This window comes from Malassezia restricta, chromosome II, assembly GCF_003290485.1.
Source record: "Malassezia restricta chromosome II, complete sequence".
NCBI classification, from domain to species: Eukaryota; Fungi; Basidiomycota; class Malasseziomycetes; order Malasseziales; family Malasseziaceae; genus Malassezia; species Malassezia restricta.
This window is the reverse complement of record NC_040194.1, coordinates 398,100-416,384: the sequence shown is the minus strand read 5'-3', so window position 1 is coordinate 416,384 and position 18,285 is coordinate 398,100. Positions and strand designations below refer to the sequence as shown.

The window sequence follows — 18,285 nt, the reverse complement described above, 5'->3', positions numbered from 1 at the left end:
AGATCGGGCTTGCCACCCTCGGCCAACGTGCCCGGGGTATCTATGGGGGGCGTCTATGGGGCGGAGCGACGTGTGCTCGGACGCAGCACAGGCATGCCAAGGCGGCGAGAGAGAGGCAGAGCAGCCATACAAAGACGGCATGCATCGACGTCTCGTACGCCGACACCGCCCAAGTGCGTGACGCGCCCGTGAGCGTCGCAAGCGTGCCGATGTCGGCGCGCATGTCATGGACGAGACGCGCAGGCAGCGGAGTGCGGCGCAGATACCAGGCCAAAGAGCGCTGGAAGAGCGAGTGCGTACACGATACGCCCAGGATCGAGCCCACCGCGCGGAAGAGGTACGTCACACCCGACGCCGGCGCCACCTCCATCGGGTCCACGGACAAGACCAGCGCGACAAGCGTGACGGTGAGCGTGCTGCCAAAGCCCGCACCGACCCACGGCATCGTCAGCCAGTAGGCCCATGCAGGTGTCGCTTGACGGCTCCAGAAGCACATGCTCAGCGCGCCCAGCACGGTCAGCAGTCCACTGAGCAGCACCGTAGCACGATACGAACCCGTGCGACTCACGAGCCTACCACTGACCAACGAGCACACCGACGCAGCGAGGACATTCGGCACCAAATACGCGCCCGCTTGCACCGTGCTCGTGCCCTGCACCGCGAGAAAGTACAGCGGCACATGGTACAACACGCCGAACTGACACAGGCTGACGAGGCCACACGCCAGCGACACGCACGCAGGCATGCGGCGCGCCAAGATCTGCGTCGGCATCAGCGGCTCGGCCGCCACACGCGTCTCCAGCCACACAAACACGCCGGCGCCTATCACGGCCCCAGCCAGCCATAGATAGACCAGCAGCCGCGGCGCGTCCGCATCGCCGCATGCTAGCGCCGCCACCAGCGCCGCCACAGCGCACAACAGCGCCAGTGTGCCGCCCATATCGATGCGCAAGACTTTGTCGCGCACAGAACCCGGTCCCGACGGGATACGCACCTTGGCAAAGACAAAGAGCAAGTGAGCTGCACACAGCGGCACTTGCAGCAGGAAGGCCCAGCGCCAGCCCCACTGCGCATCCACGACAGCGCCACCCAAGGGACCCCCCAGCGCGGCGCCGATAGCGAAAATGACATTCCCCAGCCCCTGCCACGTCGCGCGTGCCTGGACCCTCGTCATGTCTGACACGACCATGGTGGCCAAGGACGTAAGCCCACTCCCACCCAGGCCTGCCATGGCTCGGGCGATACAAAGCTGCACAAAGGTACGCGACAGCCCACAAGACAGCGTTCCCACGAAAAAGACGGACGAGGCAAGGAGCGTCATGGCCCTCCGCCCGAACGCGTCAGATAAGCGGCCATACAGCGGTTGACACGCCATTTGCGTCAGCATGTACGACGTGCCGAGCCACGCAACTGTGTTGGATACCGCAAACTCGGAACCCACTTGACTCATCACCGTCGCGACCATGGTCGTATCGAGAGCCGCCAGAAACGTCCCGATCCACATCGTACTCATGACCGAGACCCTGTCCAGCAGCGAGTACGTACTCGGCGCCGCCGTAGGAGGGGGAACACTGTCGTCCGTCGGCATGAACAGCGACGCACTCGGATCTCCCCCGTGCGTGGCTCCGTACATGGCGCTAAAGGCACTTTCTTGCGCCAGCAGCGCTTCATCGTTCTCAGCATGCTCATGCAGAGGGGCCGCCGCGACCAGCGGCGTACGTTCCGTCCTGCCCGCTGCCATGCCGACGGGACGCAAGGGCGGTGCAAAGGCCACGTCGGTGCTGAGCCACGCATTTTTGCCCACGGCCAAATCGGGGTCCAATCACGACCCATCGTCCACGTCCGTGCCACGCACACCCCGTGGCCACTACTCCACCCGCGGCACGCCCGACAGGAGATGCCTTATAATACATGTCTACATTCACACATCGTCATCCATATTCACGGGGATTTCGACTTTTTGACCCGGCTCAAACGCCGGCATGCCCAGGAAGGGGCATGAACTGCAGCGGAATGCATCGCCCAGGAAGCAGCTGCCACAGCTACTTGTAGCACCACGCGTATCAACCTGGATGCGCTTGACGCGGCGCTCCGTGCCATCCGCACCCACGACCGTCTCGGTGACTTCCTTGCGAGTCGTGCCAGGCGCATTCACCTCATTCGGATCAAGTTGCACGACCGTAGCTCCGCGCTCTTCTTCTTCTTCCAGCTCGCGAAGACCACAGGTGCATCCTTTGCACGCGCGCTTTCGGCGCGTGCGAGGCACAGACAAGTCGACCGTGCAGTCGGCTCGCTTCGGACCACTGGCCATCATACGTGCGTGCTCCTGCAATTGGGCGTCCGTGTCCATCGAGGTTTCTGGATGCGTTGCCCACAAAGACGCTTTTTTCTGCATACGCGAAGTGTCCCCTTTCGGCTTGCGGCGCAGCGGCACGGCGCCGGCCGCGTTGCCAGCCGGCGATGGCGCGTGGGACACGGCAGCGGCGGCAGGTCGAGAAGCCTCGATCGAGGCATCGGCATGCGTCCGAATATCGGCAAAGCCCGAGATCGTCAACTCCGTCTGGACCTGAGCCCCTGCATCACTGGCAGTGGCAGGCGCTCCTGCATCGACAAGCGTGAGGCTGAGCTTAGCACCAGGCACAAGCGACTCGTACAGCTTGGCCAAGAGCGTGGACCACGCAGTGTCCTGCGCTGGCACCATCACGTAGACTGCGTCAAACGACGTGGGAGGTGGCGTATAGGCGAGATCCGTGATGCGATCCACCATATGCGTCTCCAAGACAGTGCCTTCTGTCTGATACTTTTTGACGGCTTCTTGATACGCGCCAGATTTAGCCGCCTCCAGTGATCCCACCAGGAGAAGCCTTTGTGGCGTCGATTGCACCTTCTCCATCGCGCTGTCAGTACGGCCAAGAGGCTTGCTCGTGAAAGCGCAAAAAAGTCGGCCAGGTTGTTGCCACCCAAGGCCCCCCAGCGAGAAAAAACGTGATCCCAACAGCGGCGCCTATTGGGCCCTCCCATGTCGCGCCTGCCAAAATTTCCACCGCCGCTGATGACTCCTTCCGTTATTAGTCAGCGGTTGGGTCGCGAGACCCACCGCATCGAAGGAGCCACCAGCCCTCTTGGTAGACGCGGGCGTCGTATCGCAGCCGCGGAATTGCGCCATGCCGCTCGTGGCAGCTTACGAGTCAGATTCGGATGAGGAAATCGCTCCTAGCGACGCTGTAAATGCACATCATGACGCTCCGCCCTCGGGCCTTTCACTCCCACCTCCCAAGCGCCCAGCACCCCAGGCCAAACGACAGATTGTCGTTGAATCAGCCCCATCGTCGCGCTCAAGCGACGAAAAACCATTGCCTAAGCGCGCGCGTCATGACAAAAATGCGTCTTCAACGGGTACACACTCGCTCTTGAACATGCTTCCTGCGCCTCAGAACAAGGCATCCAAGCGCACGCCCAAACCCGCCCGCGACGAAAGCGACGAAGACGTGCTGCTCGAAGACGATGCACGCATGACCCTATATGACGTGCCGAATGAAAAGCCAGCCAAAGGGAATGAAGACTTTCGCGCCATGCTAGGACTGGCGCCTAAAGCTCCGACAAAAGATCAGCGTCAGGCGCCTGTGATTGTGTCCGAAACACACCATGGCCAGCATGAGACGGTTCAGCAGGAACGTCAGACAGAGCCCGCACTGACTGCGGCTCCCTCTTTCTCTGCTGCACCTGTGATTGAAGATCGAACCAAGTCAGAGCCCGAACCGTCCATGGATGCCTACCCAGGTTGGAAACGCGACCCTGATGGATCCTGGTACCCTGTGACACCTGAGGCTCATGCTATATATGCTGCATGGGCGCAGTATGCACAAAGGGAAGCAGAGCTACAAGTACCGCATCATGCACAAGTGGCAACCGTTGATGCGTCGGCGGAACTGGATCGAATACCCAAAGCACCGTCCCAGGCACCGGCGCCAGAGACGAGGCCTGAGAGCTTGGTCTCGGAAAAGCTTCGTACGGACAAGTTTACCAACATGCGAGCTCGTACCAGAGGGCAGCTTACATCGTTGCTCGCTATGGCACACGAGAATCGCCCTATGCTCGAAGAGCGATGGTCACAGGGCAAAAGCAAAATGCGCGAGAACAAGAAGCGATATGGATTTTAAGACCGACTGTATTGATAATACCATTCTGTACATTATCATAGACTTAAATGGCGCGGCGAACCTCGAATTGTCTGTGGCGTGAGTCAAACGCGTACGAACCTTTTCACAAAGTAGACCTGGAAGGCCACGACAGCCACGATCAGCAACGTTTGCAAGATGGACCACCATTTGACACGAGAGTTGGTGCTCTCTGCTGTATTTCGGTGGACACGCTCACGCATGGAAAGGTATTCCTGTTCATCCTTGAACAGCTGAATATTATTGGCAAGGTCACGAAGCTCTCGCTCAGCGGGGATCAGACCTTCTTCTTCTGTTAGGTATAATACGCCGTGCACGTTGAAGCTGAGGGTCTTGTCCGTCACAACGGAGAACTTATTGCTAAAGCAGTATTGATGCCGGCCATCAGTGTCCGCAACAAAGTCGTATGTGCCTGTGTCTTTGTGCTTCTGTTCAAACAAGAGACGTCCGGACGGATCCCTGACCGTGGTATCAATATCCAGGTGTCCACCCCCAGACACCTGGTATGTCAGCGTCATCTCGTCTCCCACATGCATGTCTTCATAAAAGCAATACTCGCTGTCAGGATGCAAATCAATCGTGTGGGATGACGCAAGCTGCACCAATATAGCCAGCACGGCGATCAGCATCGCCCCCACCCACGACATGAGAGTCATGGTCGACGAGGGTCTGTACGGCGACACATCAACACGTTTCACGTGGGTATCACGTGATGTGCTCGACATGTGTCTCGGCTGAGGTGTTGGAGATTCACGCTTCCCTTGCAAAAAATCATGTCGGAACACGAGACCAAGGAGCCTGTGGACGCTGTACGTATGATCATGCTCCAGTAAACTAACATGTACTAGGGTGCTGAGGCCGAGCATGACCCGCAATTCGACCCTGTGATCAAGCTTGAGCACAAGGTTGAAGTCAAGACCAATGAAGAGGACGAAGATGTCCAGTTCAAGATCCGAGCCAAGCTGTTCCGCTTTGACAAGGAGTCAAAGGAGTGGAAGGAGCGTGGCACGGGTGATGTTCGTATCTTGAAGCATAAGGAGACGAAGAAGGTCCGACTCGTCATGCGCCGTGACAAGACCTTGAAGGTCTGCGCTAACCACTACTGTACGTGCTCTGCGTGCTAACCACCAGTGTCGCCGGATATTAAGCTTCAGCCCAATGTCGGCTCAGACCGCTCCTGGGTGTACAATGTGACAGCTGACGTTTCGGACGGTGAACCTGCCGCTGAGACCCTGGCGATTCGCTTTGCCAACTCGGAGAACGCGGAGCTGTTCAAGAAGGAGTTCCAAAACGCGCAAGAAGCGAACAAGAACGCTTCGGGTGATGCCAACTCGACGAGCTCTGAGGCCAAGCCTGAGTCCAAGGTCGATCAGGCCACGGAAGAGAAGAAGGAAGAGAAGAAGGAGTAAATGATGCGCTTAGAGCGCTTGTTTTCTGCTTTGCCTCATACCCCATGTAGATGTAACGTCATGGGCTTCTTAGCCTCGTGCATAGATTTCTATGTGTTCATATCTTCATCATCGTCATCCTCGTCATGGCTGTAATCCTCTGAGCTGGAGCCGACATCCTCTTGAGGGCGCTGATCGTTCGTAGACGCGTTCAGCAAGGCATGGAAACTCGATGAAACTGCAGATCGAATGGCCTCCCAAGCCTGTGGTGCGTACCAACCAGTCGTAACGTCAGGTGTTAGCAATAGCTGGTTCGGGCCATCGACGTGAATCAGCGGCACAATGGACAAAGCCGTAATATCACACAGTTGAAACGTGCTGGTGTGAAAAGAAGCTGTTTTGCCGTCGAATTCGTGCGTGGGAGACCTCATGAGTTCCGCTGAGCGGATGTGAGAGCGGCGTGTATCAGAAGCAGTGCCATACTCGCTCTTAAATAGGCCACGCGTTGTAGGACGACGCGGTGTTTTACCACGCATGTGAATGCGCTGGTAAAACCGACTTTGCCGATCCGTGCGTGGGTCGTAGCCAAACTGTACAAGAGCATCGCGCCACGGACCATCAGCAAATGTATACGCGACAAGAGCAAAAAGCTCCTTGGCTTGGATCAAAGCACGCGCTTCCGGCTCGGAAAACTGATTGAGAAGCGCCAGTCGTGACCAGATCGGGCGCTTCGACCATTGTTCCCGTAATTTTTGTAATTGCATCGTTTGCTTCTCGGACAAAGGCATGGCAGCTAGACTTGGATCCGGTGCATGTGGGACAGGCCCTGTATCGGAAAATTTGATAGCAATCGGCGCCAGATTGCGCCAACGAGCACGATTAATGTATCTCGTAACAGCGGTGTCCTCGAGATCTGCTGGCTGCTCCGCGCTTGATTCACCTTTACGGGCCGTTCGGCGACTCCGCTTCGACGTCGACGCATGTGATACCGTTTGCAAACTGGATGTGGGGTTCTGCCGGTAGCCGTATGGAAACGGCAACTCTTGTCGACTAAAGAATGGCGGAGGTATCATGGCGAGATTGCTGATAGGCGTCCCGTTTTCACTCACTTCGTACAGCTCTCGTTCTGGCTCAAATCGGTAGGCACGCAAGGAATGGACGTCAAATGTCATGAGCGCACGATGCAGTGACATGGCCGGATGCTCTGAAGATCCAGAAGGCGGGTCAGGACGATAAGCAAAGTCAGCCATACGTCGGAATCGCACTGCATGAGTGCATGATCCAACTAACTCGAGCATGTACTGCTTCCGATAGACGTCCTGGTCCGAGCGCTTCCATACTTGTCTTCGAATACGCACAACCAGGTCCTGACTCTGCACGATATCTCCTAAAATGGGATGGCGATACAGATCTGTATCGTCAGGCTCTTGTGAAAGAAGATGACATTCCACAATACGCGCTCCGCGATCTAACAGCATGCTCAGATGCTCCAAAGCCTGCCGTGCACTCGCTGTCCCTGCCAGGGGACCCATGCGTGGGGATAAGGACGTCAAGGCACTGTCTAATGCTTTGCAGCTTGCATGAATGTATCCTGGGTATTCAATCGTGACAAGCTGCGTCGGTGGAATCGTCCATGACGGCGCCTCGTCATCTCGACCAGCTGGGGCCATGGTCCGTTGAATGATAAGTGTGGAGGTGTAGGCCTTTCGATAGCCACGCGCCGCGACGCGTATTCCGCGCCCTTTTTCTTAGCATGGCCGATCTTTCCAGTCTGCTGGGCACGCCTGGCAAGCAAGTCCCTTCAGCCGCGCCCACAAGTCACGAAGTCGATCCCGGCAATGATACATGGCGGTCTCATCTTCGTATAGGCGAGGCGTACAATCAGCATTTGCCATCGACGTGGGACGCGAGTTATGTGCCACCGACGGCATCTGCCTCTGTGCCGCGTGTCTCGTTGGCGGTGAGTACGGATCTCAAGCAATGGAACTATCGATACATGTTTGAAAAAAAAGGTGAGCGTAGTATGGAGCTCGATACGCGTCTCTCTGTGATGGGCGATGAGATTCGGCATGCCTTTGGCCTTACGGCGGAATGGGACGACCCTAGCATTCCCAATCAGGAGAGTATATACACAGTGGGCCGGATTTGTGCACGCGTGGACCCCGGCACCCGAAACGAAGAGCAAAAGGAGCATGTCCGACTCACACCGGCCAACCTCATGCTCGAGACGAGCCGTATGGTCGGCAATGGTCAACGGATCTCGCTCGTGATTGACCCGCAATGCACCGTCCGCTATGCGTGGGCATCACAAGCAGAAAGCATTTCGAGCGTGACAGGTCTATTTCCTGGAATGATACTCGGTGTCAAGGGCCGCAACGGCTCAGGGCAACGATTCGTGGCGGAGGAGCTTCTAATACCACCGCCCTTGCCACACCCTGCCACATTGCAGTCGGAGTTAATGACCAACCAATACGGTGAGTCACGCTTGGCCGGTACGCCACTCCGAGTGATGATGGCGGGTGGTCCATTCACACCCACCAGCGACTTGGAGTACGGCCCTTGGCACGCGTTCATGACGCATGTGGAACTGGCTCGTCCTGATGTGCTCTTACTCCTGGGGCCCTTTGTGAGTGTGCAGCATCCAATCATTGCCACAGGAAACCTCGATACGCTTCCGACCGACTTGTTCAAGCACCATATTTCGCGTCGCATTACGCGGCTCATCGAGAGATCGCCTTCGACGGTGGTCATTCTCGTGCCAAGCACAGACGACATGATCCACACGCATTACGCATACCCACAACCCTTCTTGGACAAGTCGGATCCCACGCTGGGTCTGCCCAAGCGCGTTCGGTGCCTTCCCAACCCGAGCGTGTTTTACGTCAACGAACTCGCGATTGGCGTAAGTACGGCAGACACGCTGGGCGACCTGCGTCGAGAGGAGTTGGTGCAGCGCGTTCAGTCAGGATCCCAAGGCACGCCCCAAAGCAAGGGTGTGAACGACCCGATCGTGCGTCTTGCACGACATGTCTTGGGCCAGCGCCATTTCTATCCCCTGTTCCCGCCGTCGCCCGTGTCGCGAGTGCCACTGGACTTGTCGCATTCTAGGCTCTGTGCTTTTGACACGTCAACACCAGACCTGATCTTACTTCCCTCGACCAGTACGAAGCCGTGTATCCGCATCGTGGACTCGTCTGTGGTGGTGAATCCTGGCTCACTGGTCAGCTCGGACGAGTCAGGCACGCATCCTTCCGCCTATGTCCAAATGCAAGTCGATCCTATGCCACGTGAAAGGCTGCAGGCAACGATCGACGACGCGGATCCACTGCTCACGCACGAGCTGTACCGTCGTGCGCGCATTGATCTCGTGTATACATAACATAGTAGATGGGATTACGAATACAACATGGAACTCTATGCACTCGACTTTTTCTTCTTCTTCTTGGAAGAGGCATCGTCGTCCAAATCGGATGCGGACCGCTTGGCCTTTTTCTCCTTCTTGTCTTTCTTTTCCTTCTTTTCCTTCTTCTCTTTTTTCTCCTTCTTCTCCTTCTTTTCTTTCTTTTCCTTCTTGGGCTCTTTTTCCTCCTCCTCTTCTTCTTCTTCTTCTTCGTCGTCATCATCAGCGACACCCGTCACGACCGGCGGCGCATCCGCACCCGCATTGTATCCCCGGCCACCAGACTCCATCGCAAAGGCCTTTTGCTTGTAGCCGTCGTCAGCACCCCGATTCGCACGAATGCCACTGATGGATTGCACATGGTCAAGGCCACGCGCCCGAGCCTCAAGCTTGGCACGCGATTCGGCGCCAATCGTAGGAGCCGATAGGTCTGACTTGGAATCAGCATCCGCCAAGGCATCAAGGCGAGTCGATAGAGCTGCCTTCGTTGCCACCATACGAGCCATCTTACCCTTCATTTTGGGGGGCGCCATACCCACAAGACTGGAGTGGTACAGCAGGCCGTACTTGGGCGTATCATGCTTCGTCTTCAGTGCACGGAATAGGGCCTTCTCGGCGCCCAGGATCTGGATGGTGCTGGCCGGCTGCTTAGCCAGGTTCATAATCGAGCCGGCATGGGATATCAAGCGAGCGCCGACCAGCTCACCGACCAGCGCCGTCAAATTGGGCGCAATGGCAGACATGCGGTTGCACAGATACGAGTACAGCTGTGCACGGTATTCGCTTATCGAGACGACTTGATCACACAGGCTCCAAATGTGCTCCATGTCGGAGTCACTCACTTCGGTACCCATGGAGATCTCAGCGGCAGCCTTGAGGGTCTGCTCGACCTCCTCAGGCAAGATGTCAGACAGGTCGCACGATGATGCATTAGTACGGAAACCAACGGCACGAACGACCTTGGCATATGCAATGTTATCCGTGATAATCTTGCCCATTTCGGGGAAATGCCAGCCGTACCATTCTTTGACGCGCATAGCATAGATATTCAGTTCCTTGTCGAGATCATCCAAGAGCGCAATAGCTTGGACCACCATTGTATCCACTTTATCAGGGCTGAACTTGAGCTTGTAGCGACTCAAGCTGTGAGAGAGACCCAAACTCATCGTGTTGAGGTCGCGTGGGTCAAGAGCTCCTGCCTCCGGCGAGTTAGCCGACAAGAGCGAGGCGAGATTTTCTCGGATACCGCGATACAGATCCATTAAACTCGACTCAGCCGTGACCTGAATTCCCAGCTTCTTGTTGATCGTGGACGCCAGCTTAGGCTCTGACACAATCAGATTGACGCCCTTGCCACCCTTAGTACCAGCAGCGCCACCTTTCTCAAGAATCTCGGACGTCAAGAAGTTCTTCAGGCCCTTGCTCAGCTTGCCCTCGTTCACAGCCGTCGCCCCTTCGACGGCTTCGACGGTGCTCTGAAAGCGGTGAATAGCTGAGAGCTGCAGAAGGCGATTCGCCTCTGTTTCGCTCTCAAAATGCTTGTACAAATCAGGTGAGCTAAGTTTGGCTTCATCAGACATAGAAAACAGGCAAAAGCCCACGGCCGTCTCAAACAAGACCAGCACCATATCGCCAAGTCGAGCCGCGACAAAAGCCGTGCAAAGTAGAAATCGGCCGTCGCAGAACCTTGCCAAAATTTGTCGAAGCCCGCACTTTCCTCGGCCGTAATATCACGTGACATGGCTAGGCGCCAGCCCTGTTAGAAGCGGACGCGCAAGGATGGAGCCCTCCACCGTGATCAGACCGCCTGGCGTCACATCTCCCACCATGATGAGCGTATTACGAACCCACTTGCTTTCATCTTCCATGAGCCGGGCAGCGATACTTCGTAATCCCTCGTGTGCTCGCATGTTTTCGTCCACTATTAGGATGTGCCGTGATGAAACGTGGCTCAAGCGTGGACCTGTGACGTACCAAGAACTCAAGCCTTACACGGAGACACCCAGCGGTCACATTACGCTCATTGATGTGCGTGAGCCCAATGAAGTCTCACAAGGTATGATCCCTGCTTCTGTCAATGTCCCGCTGTCTGAATTTAAGGCCGCTTTCAACCCAGAGAACGATGCTCCTGCCTCAACAGACTTTGAGCGCAAGTATTCATTTCCACGTCCCAAGTTTAACGACCCTATCATTTTTTACTGCCGAAGTGGACGTCGTAGTCAACAGGCTTTGGAAGAAGCTCAGAAGCATGGATGGTGGAATACGCGCAACTATACAGGCTCGTGGATCGACTGGGTCGCTCAGGAACAATCGAACAAAAAGGACTCGGACGAAGATGAATGAAGTACAACGCACATATTATCATGATCCTATCTACACAGTAGTCCATAGCTTAAAACCAGAGTCATCAAGCTCTGCGCGCATGTTGCGCAGCTCGTCCAAAGATGGTAATGGAATGACAGCCGATTCGGTGAAGGAGACGCCCTGCTCCGTATCCGAATCCGAGTCGGTATCTTCGGCCAGCAGGATCTCATTGCCGTCTTCATCGACATCCCGGACATGGGGGGATCGAGGCGAGCTGGCACGACTTGATGGCGAGGGCGCCGTCTTGCACCACAAGCCACTGATCTTGATGCTGCCGCCGTTCGGCGTATTGGCCTCGACATGTAGGTTGTCAGATTTAACGTGCTTGCGAACGTCACGTCCATAGGCGGTGGCAGCATCAGGGAAGTCGTATGTAAACAAAACGCGGTCTTGTGGCTCGGGCGCAGTAGCCTCAGATGCTTGCTTTGGTTCAGGCACAGCTTCAGGCTCGGGCGCAGTAACCTTAGATGCTTGCTTTGGTTCAGGCGCAGCTTCAGGCTCATGCACTGGCTCCTCGGCCGTTTCCTTGACATCTTGCTCGGCCTTCGGCTCGGCCGGTTCAGTGGAAGACGTGGCTCGTACGATGGTGGAGGTAGGTACTTTCGCCTCGACGGGTTCTTTGGGCACATCGGAAGTCAGGGACGCGAGATTGTCACACGTTTCGTCAGAGTCTTCACCAGATGCCTGGGGCATGAGGCGGAACAGTACATCACCAAGCTGGAGGTATACGTGACCATCATTCGTAGCCTTGGCCTTCCGTTCTCGCTCGGCGCGCTTGCGCTCCCATGCCGCTTGGCGCTGGGCACGCTGATATTCACGCTCGGCAAAGTCACGCATAGCCGACTCTATCGCCATGCGCTGCATCATTGCCTCAATTTGTCGCTGTTTGCGCAGCTCAATTTCGCGTTGCATAGCTACTCGGCGCTGACGCTCGCGCACGGCCTGGGCATACAGTGCCTCTTCATACAAGTCCATAGTGCTAGGCAGGAAACTCGGGCCACAGCCAAGGAACGACTGCGAGACCCAGGGAGAAGAAAGATAAATCGACATAAGGAATTGTAAGGTACGGCTCTCTTGCGCTCACGCAGCCGTTTTATACTTTGACAGCCGCACAGGCCATGGTCGTAGACGCTTCTCGACGCATCGGCCACCGTGTGGCGCCGAAGCCACGCGAATCTTCTACTAGATCACGTGATTATACCCTGGAGATGCGCGGCGACTCAGGCTGGCGCTCGTGGTGTGGAGGTGCGCCCCATGCTGACTCCGATTCGATGATGCTGAGATTGCGGCGTGCAGCCTTGGTGCGACATCAAGTGCGAAAGTACGTGCGCGATCCACAGCAGGCTGTGGAGGAGGCAAGTACGGTGCGCGGCTATCGCCTCGCTCAGCAACGCCTCGAAAAACAGGTGCCGCCGCCGCCGCCTCCGCCTCGCTCTAAATGGGAGCAGGCATGGAGGACATGGCGCGCGACGCCACTCAAGTGGCAGCCCCTCCCCATCATGGTAGGAGCATGTGTATTAGTCGCAGTTCAGGCGCATCGTACATATTCACATTCGCGCCAAGAGAAGGTCGTTGACCGAGATCATTCATATCCGGTTCGAGAGGATGGACCCTGGACCATGTACATTCTGGGTGCCTTACCACTGAATAGCATTAGCCGCACATGGGGCCGCCTCAACAGCATGCCTCTGCCAGTATGGTTCCGACCTTACGGATTTCGTCTGTATGCTTGGCTCTTTGGATGCAACCTCGACGAGATTCGTGAGAAAGACCTGACGAAGTATGCCAGTCTCGCAGAATTTTTCGTGCGTGAACTTAGCCCTGGCGCCCGGCCCATCGATCCTCATGCCCTCCTTGTCTCGCCGGCCGATGGTAAGGTGCTGCACATGGGAGTCGTTCAGGGAGACCGCGTTGAGCAAGTCAAAGGGCTGACGTATTCACTACGCTCGCTGCTGGGATACGATTCAGAAGCACATACGCAGCAAGACCCAGAATTGGGCTCATCCCGCAATATGAGTGTCGCAGCTGAGCGCCGTTTTGCGAAGCTCAATGGTATTGACTACAGTCTGACGCAACTCCTTGGCAAAGACAGCCATATGCACCGCGCAAGTACCTATGCCATGGGTTGGATTCGCGGTGCTTGGCGCTGGTGCAAGCATTTAGTGATGTGGAAGGCGCCAGCCTACAAGACTTTGCCGATTCACCAGGCTTCGGCCGCTGAGGTAGCGGCTGACACGGCAGAAGAGGCCTTGGAACCCGAACAAGGCGATGTGGGTATCCCAACATCCGATACGCCGACCAACATCGGCCATTATGCTACTGTGGCCTACCAAATGGGACCAGAGGCATTGCCTCATTTTCAGAGTGAATGGCACGTTTCGCCAGGTAATCGCCTGTTTTTCTGCGTCATATACCTTGCCCCTGGCGACTACCATCGCTTTCACAGTCCCGTGCCATGGGTTGTGGAGTTACGGCGTCATTTCCGGGGTGAACTGTACTCGGTGTCCCCGTATGTTGCGACGCGCCTGCCCAACCTATTTGTCATGAACGAGCGTGTCGCACTCTTGGGTCGCTGGCGCCATGGCTTGTTTAGCATGACGCCGATTGGTGCCACCAATGTCGGATCAATTCAGATTCATTTTGATCGACAACTGCGTACGAATTTGCACGGTACGAAGCAGTTCCATGGGACGTATGATGAGGCGACATACAACGCCGCAAGTCGCATCCTGGGCGGCCAGCCGCTCGCTGCAGGCGACGAAATGGGGGCATTCCTGCTTGGCAGTACGGTTGTTCTTGTATTTGAGGCGCCGGAGCACTTCCGCTTTGTTCGTGCCGCCGGTGATAAGATCAAAGTCGGTGAGGCTCTCGGTCATGCTTCTTAGTTCAGAAAGATGATGACATTGTGCTCGTATGCCTAACGTGGGTATGTACATGCGATGATTTGGACATTTACGATATTTAAACTGTCACCTTGCCTGGGGACACTTGTACGACTTTGCAGACAGCCAGACTCAAGCGCATCGTCGAGACGGAGCAGCTGTAGTGGCACACCAGTGGAGTGCTGCAAATTCATACACGGCAATAGCCACACAAAAACATAACGGCGTTCGCAATTCGTGCCATTAGCGCAGTAGATATATGTGGTGTGAGCAGCGAAAGTGGGACTAGACTTGCGATGACGACACAAGCTAGGGCGACTTGGGTGAATGAGAATGCTATGTCATGCCATACAGACGTTGGCTCATGACCAAGAATCCAGCATAACAAAGGATTCTCATCAGCAGACAAGAATACTGCACGAAAGTTGCATCATGCATGAGCATGCATGGCATGATCCGGACTTTTCGCCACTACGAGTGCTGAAAAAGTGACATCCTGCGCCACGGTATCATGTAAAGGACCTATATGCTGGAGCTCACTGCTTGATTCATCTCATAGAGGCCCATCTCACTATCAAGGATCGTCCACGTACACTCTGCCCGTCCGTGAACAAGATGTTCTTGACGCGGATCAAGTTAGGCTACGGCGTGTGGCATCGTGCACAGACCTCACACAGGGAAGGGGCCTTTCTGGTATCACGTGATCTATTCGACAAGGCGCGAGACACCACGACCCACCGTGCTTCTTGTACTGGCCTGGATGTGGCAGGAAGCCCTATCGACGCATCCGATCGTGACAGAGCGGCGTCCGCCCAATGAAAGAGGCGGCGCCGATATTACGCGCCGCACGTCGCTGCTAGCGACACGCGGCACAGACCTGCTGGCTGTAGTGGATAATGAGCTACGGATGACCAGCGTGGCGTATGCGAAGCGACATGTTGAACAGGGGGAGGGGGCACTCTCGTACAAAGTACTTACAAACGAGGCACTCAACTTCCCTATTCAGTCGATCCTAGTGAATTCGACGGGAAAACTACTTGCGGTCGTTGGTGTATACGAGGTCGTTATTGTGATTTTGCCTCGGCGCGGCTACATGAAGCAGGTCGGCACGGCCCTACCAGTCAAGGCCGTGCGTGTGGGAACATACTACCATGCGCCTCATGGAACATCGCCTATTGCACAATGCAGATGGCACCCATACGGTGCAGGTGGCGTGAGTTTCATTGTGCTTACGGAGGATGCCGTGGTGCGTGAGTACGACGTTTCGCATGACGTGGACGAGCCGCAGCAGACATTGGCAGTCCTCGGACAGCCGACGCGCACGTCTTCGATGCTTTCGGCTGAGGACGATGATGCAAAAGTGGCTGTGTCTTGCACATTTGGCGAGGAGAGCAGCAGCTGGCTCCTGTTCACGCTATTGGTACTTATGCGCAGTGGTGACGTCTACATATTGTGTCCGTTTATGCCGAAACATGCAGCGCTTCCACGCTTGCATGTAGAGACCCTAGCGGCATTAGAGGCGCGGAATACGCAGAACTCGACACTGGCGATGAGGTTCTTGGGCGATTTGGTGCGCCAGATGCAAGAGGCGACGGCGCCGTCATTTGACGACACATCACTGGACCTTGCGGAGCCGTTGACGGAAGGCTATGTACACGTTGTGTTGCCTGCCTGTGTGCCGCATCGTACCGCGGCCCAAGGACCTTGCCTCATGCGCCCTGCGCCGGTAGAGCTGAATGAGGACGTTGCGTCTATGGCCTGTGACGTGATCATGACACGTATTGCTGAGGATCAAGCGGCACTGGATGTAGTGCTCATCGCGACACTCGAAGGCAGCATCCAGTGCGGTCTGCTTGCGAAGCCCGTTGTGCCGCATTGGATTATGGGACGCAGTCATGCAGAGCTGCCGATCATGGCCGTGTGCGAATGCATTGACTTGGAACTGCCTCGCTTGGAGGCATCTGTGCGCACGTTGCAATTCGTGAAAGATGCTCTATACCCCGACATGGTGTGGGTGACTCATATGCATGGTATGCATGCGCTCTCGCTCCAGCCATGGACAGCACCGCTGCTTTCTGCGATGGCAAGTGGAAATACCGACAGACTAGCCGCGGAGCAGCAGCATCACACGACCGTGGCACCATTCGTTTGCCTCACAACAAGTGCTGATGCGCCTGCCATCACTGGCGCCTGTATCATTAATGATGTCTATCTATCGTATGCCTTTTTCATTCTCACCAGTGATACGCAGCTGCTCGCCCGCGAACTGAATTTGCGCTCCGTCACAGAAGCGCATCCACCTCCTACCGGGAGAGTGGCCGAGTATAAGACGCTGCTGGCCGAGCCCTTCGAGATGCCCAAGGCACTTGAGCCCATGCAGCTTCGACCACCGAACATGCCTGGCGAGATACGTGCGGATGCACATACGCTCCGAGCCTTTGGCCAGGCGACCGAGACGGTTCGCCAACGTTTGCAGGACGTGGCCAAAGCAGGCCATGCGATTCAGACGCGAAGCGCGCAGCAAATGCGCGAAATGCAGCGGCAAGTAGCCCAACTGGCACAGGCATCGAAGCGTGTCGATGCGGTGCTAGCTGAGGTACTGCGTGCGCGTATCGAGCGTATCGATCAAACGCAGCGCGCTACGGTGCAGCGCCTCGACACCTTACTTCAGCAATTGATGGATGAGCATACGCCGCAGCTATCCGTGTATGAGCGCCGTTGGTTTGACGAGCTTCAGCGCATGTCGCACGAGTTCCTTGGCGACAAAGCCAAAGCAAAGGAGCAGTTGCTGAAGTTGGAGCACCAATGGTCACACCTGCAGCATCACCACCATCTACAAAGCGACCAAGTGCGTCCCAAGTCCTCCGAACTCGGTTCGCGCCAGCGCGAACGGATCGAGCACACCCTAGCTCAAGAAGCGCAAATGCTGGCGCAAGCACGCTCCAAGATCCAATATCTGCGCACGGCTTTGGGTATGCACACGTAGCCTCAGGTGTCCGTGGCGTGCAAGGGGCAAGCGTGTCCCTTGGCCATCCACCGGCGTATACAGTCGACATGGAAGCAACACATACAAGTGAGACGTGCCACACGATCGCGTGCCACAAATTCCTCCATGCAAATAATGCACTCCTTTCCGATCAGGGCCGAGTCTGCTGTCAGATTTGATGCGAGGAAATGCATTCGGAGAGCGCGACTTGGTGGCGCACCGTCCTCGAGGCATGTGGCAACGTGCTGTTCGCGTTCCTGCGTTGAAGCGAGCGTAGGTAGATGTAAATCGCACACAGGACACTCGTTCAACGCATCAGGATCAATGGGTGACGGGGCCTCGCCCGACCACGGCGTGGATATGCGCCACAGGAGGTGGGTCCATGTAGATGTGTCATCAGTAGCGGTGGTCCTAACACGAGGGGACACTGGCTCGATATGATACTCATTCATGCACCAGTCACATATGCGCACAGCTGACCTACTTTCAGAATCGAGCATCTCTGGTAAAGCTGGGTCGGTGATATGCACATTTTCGGGTATATAGGCACGATGCGACGTGCATGCATCACAAAAAATCCGCCCACAACGGCGGCAATGGTGCTTTCGAAAAAACAAAGTAAACCTGCGCATACACCTCCTGCATGTGTGCACATTTGTGTCCTTCTCCCAGCTACTGGTCTGTGGCGTGGGAAAACAACGATGCCCAGGCACGGGTCGAGATCGAGAGAACGCATCGTTGATCGAGTATGACGCTGACGGTGTATGGCTCGTTGGCGACATGTCCCTCTGTGACATCATCACATCAGTGCCATGTGTATCTCCGACCTGCGTCGACGACATGCCGGACGATGCTGTCAAACATGCAGATCGTGGACAGGGACCGCAGGGGATAGTTGGCAATGGCGCCTCTTTTATGAGCACCTCCACATGACAAGCCTCCCGCTGCCCACGGACGCCGCACTCTGCCAGAGGCCCACAGGTGGCGCTCCAGACGCGGAGTCATCTAGCATCACTATATAGGCTGGCACTCAGCGTGGTAAATGGAGCGAGCTGTATCGCTGAGTATTTTGGTTCACGCAGAATAC

General features: G+C 56.1%; 13 protein-coding genes across 13 annotated transcripts; 6 read left to right on the top strand and 7 right to left on the bottom strand.

The window, feature by feature from the left end:
• Positions 1-40: 40 nt before the first annotated feature.
• On the bottom strand, positions 41-1,741 carry MRET_1099 (multidrug resistance protein fnx1; the record flags this gene model as incomplete). The annotated part of the gene is made up of 1 exon (XM_027627726.1): positions 41-1,741. The coding sequence occupies one exon, from the start codon at positions 1,739-1,741 to the stop codon at positions 41-43; it is 1,701 nt and encodes a 566-aa protein (XP_027483392.1).
• A 180-nt stretch (positions 1,742-1,921) lies between these two features.
• Positions 1,922-2,893, bottom strand: MRET_1098 (Fe-S cluster assembly protein DRE2; the record flags this gene model as incomplete). The annotated part of the gene is made up of 1 exon (XM_027627725.1): positions 1,922-2,893. One exon carries the CDS (start codon positions 2,891-2,893, stop codon positions 1,922-1,924), a length of 972 nt encoding a protein of 323 aa, XP_027483306.1.
• Positions 2,894-3,164: 271 nt separating this feature from the next.
• On the top strand, positions 3,165-4,160 carry MRET_1097 (uncharacterized protein; the record flags this gene model as incomplete). Its single annotated transcript, XM_027627724.1, has 1 exon — positions 3,165-4,160. One exon carries the CDS (start codon positions 3,165-3,167, stop codon positions 4,158-4,160), a length of 996 nt encoding a protein of 331 aa, XP_027483390.1.
• A 43-nt stretch (positions 4,161-4,203) lies between these two features.
• MRET_1096 (p24 family protein beta-1) lies at positions 4,204-4,825 on the bottom strand (the record flags this gene model as incomplete). Its single annotated transcript, XM_027627723.1, has 2 exons — positions 4,204-4,231; positions 4,260-4,825. The coding sequence occupies 2 exons, from the start codon at positions 4,823-4,825 to the stop codon at positions 4,204-4,206; spliced, it is 594 nt and encodes a 197-aa protein (XP_027483391.1).
• A 126-nt stretch (positions 4,826-4,951) lies between these two features.
• On the top strand, positions 4,952-5,587 carry MRET_1095 (Ran-binding protein 1; the record flags this gene model as incomplete). The annotated part of the gene is made up of 3 exons (XM_027627722.1): positions 4,952-4,987; positions 5,027-5,282; positions 5,310-5,587. 3 exons carry the CDS (start codon positions 4,952-4,954, stop codon positions 5,585-5,587), a joined length of 570 nt encoding a protein of 189 aa, XP_027483388.1.
• An 89-nt stretch (positions 5,588-5,676) lies between these two features.
• Positions 5,677-7,236, bottom strand: MRET_1094 (general transcription factor 3C polypeptide 5 (transcription factor C subunit 1); the record flags this gene model as incomplete). Its single annotated transcript, XM_027627721.1, has 1 exon — positions 5,677-7,236. The coding sequence occupies one exon, from the start codon at positions 7,234-7,236 to the stop codon at positions 5,677-5,679; it is 1,560 nt and encodes a 519-aa protein (XP_027483389.1).
• An 83-nt stretch (positions 7,237-7,319) lies between these two features.
• Positions 7,320-8,945, top strand: MRET_1093 (DNA polymerase alpha subunit B; the record flags this gene model as incomplete). Its single annotated transcript, XM_027627720.1, has 1 exon — positions 7,320-8,945. The coding sequence occupies one exon, from the start codon at positions 7,320-7,322 to the stop codon at positions 8,943-8,945; it is 1,626 nt and encodes a 541-aa protein (XP_027483386.1).
• Positions 8,946-8,980: 35 nt separating this feature from the next.
• MRET_1092 (nucleolar protein 58) lies at positions 8,981-10,594 on the bottom strand (the record flags this gene model as incomplete). Its single annotated transcript, XM_027627719.1, has 1 exon — positions 8,981-10,594. The coding sequence occupies one exon, from the start codon at positions 10,592-10,594 to the stop codon at positions 8,981-8,983; it is 1,614 nt and encodes a 537-aa protein (XP_027483387.1).
• Positions 10,595-10,793: 199 nt separating this feature from the next.
• Positions 10,794-11,309, top strand: MRET_1091 (Rhodanese-like domain protein; the record flags this gene model as incomplete). The annotated part of the gene is made up of 1 exon (XM_027627718.1): positions 10,794-11,309. The coding sequence occupies one exon, from the start codon at positions 10,794-10,796 to the stop codon at positions 11,307-11,309; it is 516 nt and encodes a 171-aa protein (XP_027483384.1).
• Positions 11,310-11,339: 30 nt separating this feature from the next.
• Positions 11,340-12,380, bottom strand: MRET_1090 (uncharacterized protein; the record flags this gene model as incomplete). The annotated part of the gene is made up of 1 exon (XM_027627717.1): positions 11,340-12,380. One exon carries the CDS (start codon positions 12,378-12,380, stop codon positions 11,340-11,342), a length of 1,041 nt encoding a protein of 346 aa, XP_027483385.1.
• Positions 12,381-12,601: 221 nt separating this feature from the next.
• On the top strand, positions 12,602-14,215 carry MRET_1089 (phosphatidylserine decarboxylase; the record flags this gene model as incomplete). Its single annotated transcript, XM_027627716.1, has 1 exon — positions 12,602-14,215. One exon carries the CDS (start codon positions 12,602-12,604, stop codon positions 14,213-14,215), a length of 1,614 nt encoding a protein of 537 aa, XP_027483454.1.
• Positions 14,216-14,972: 757 nt separating this feature from the next.
• On the top strand, positions 14,973-17,198 carry MRET_1088 (nucleoporin NUP82; the record flags this gene model as incomplete). Its single annotated transcript, XM_027627715.1, has 1 exon — positions 14,973-17,198. The coding sequence occupies one exon, from the start codon at positions 14,973-14,975 to the stop codon at positions 17,196-17,198; it is 2,226 nt and encodes a 741-aa protein (XP_027483453.1).
• A 2-nt stretch (positions 17,199-17,200) lies between these two features.
• Positions 17,201-18,040, bottom strand: MRET_1087 (FYVE zinc finger protein; the record flags this gene model as incomplete). Its single annotated transcript, XM_027627714.1, has 1 exon — positions 17,201-18,040. The coding sequence occupies one exon, from the start codon at positions 18,038-18,040 to the stop codon at positions 17,201-17,203; it is 840 nt and encodes a 279-aa protein (XP_027483450.1).
• Between the last annotated feature and the right edge of the window lie 245 nt (positions 18,041-18,285).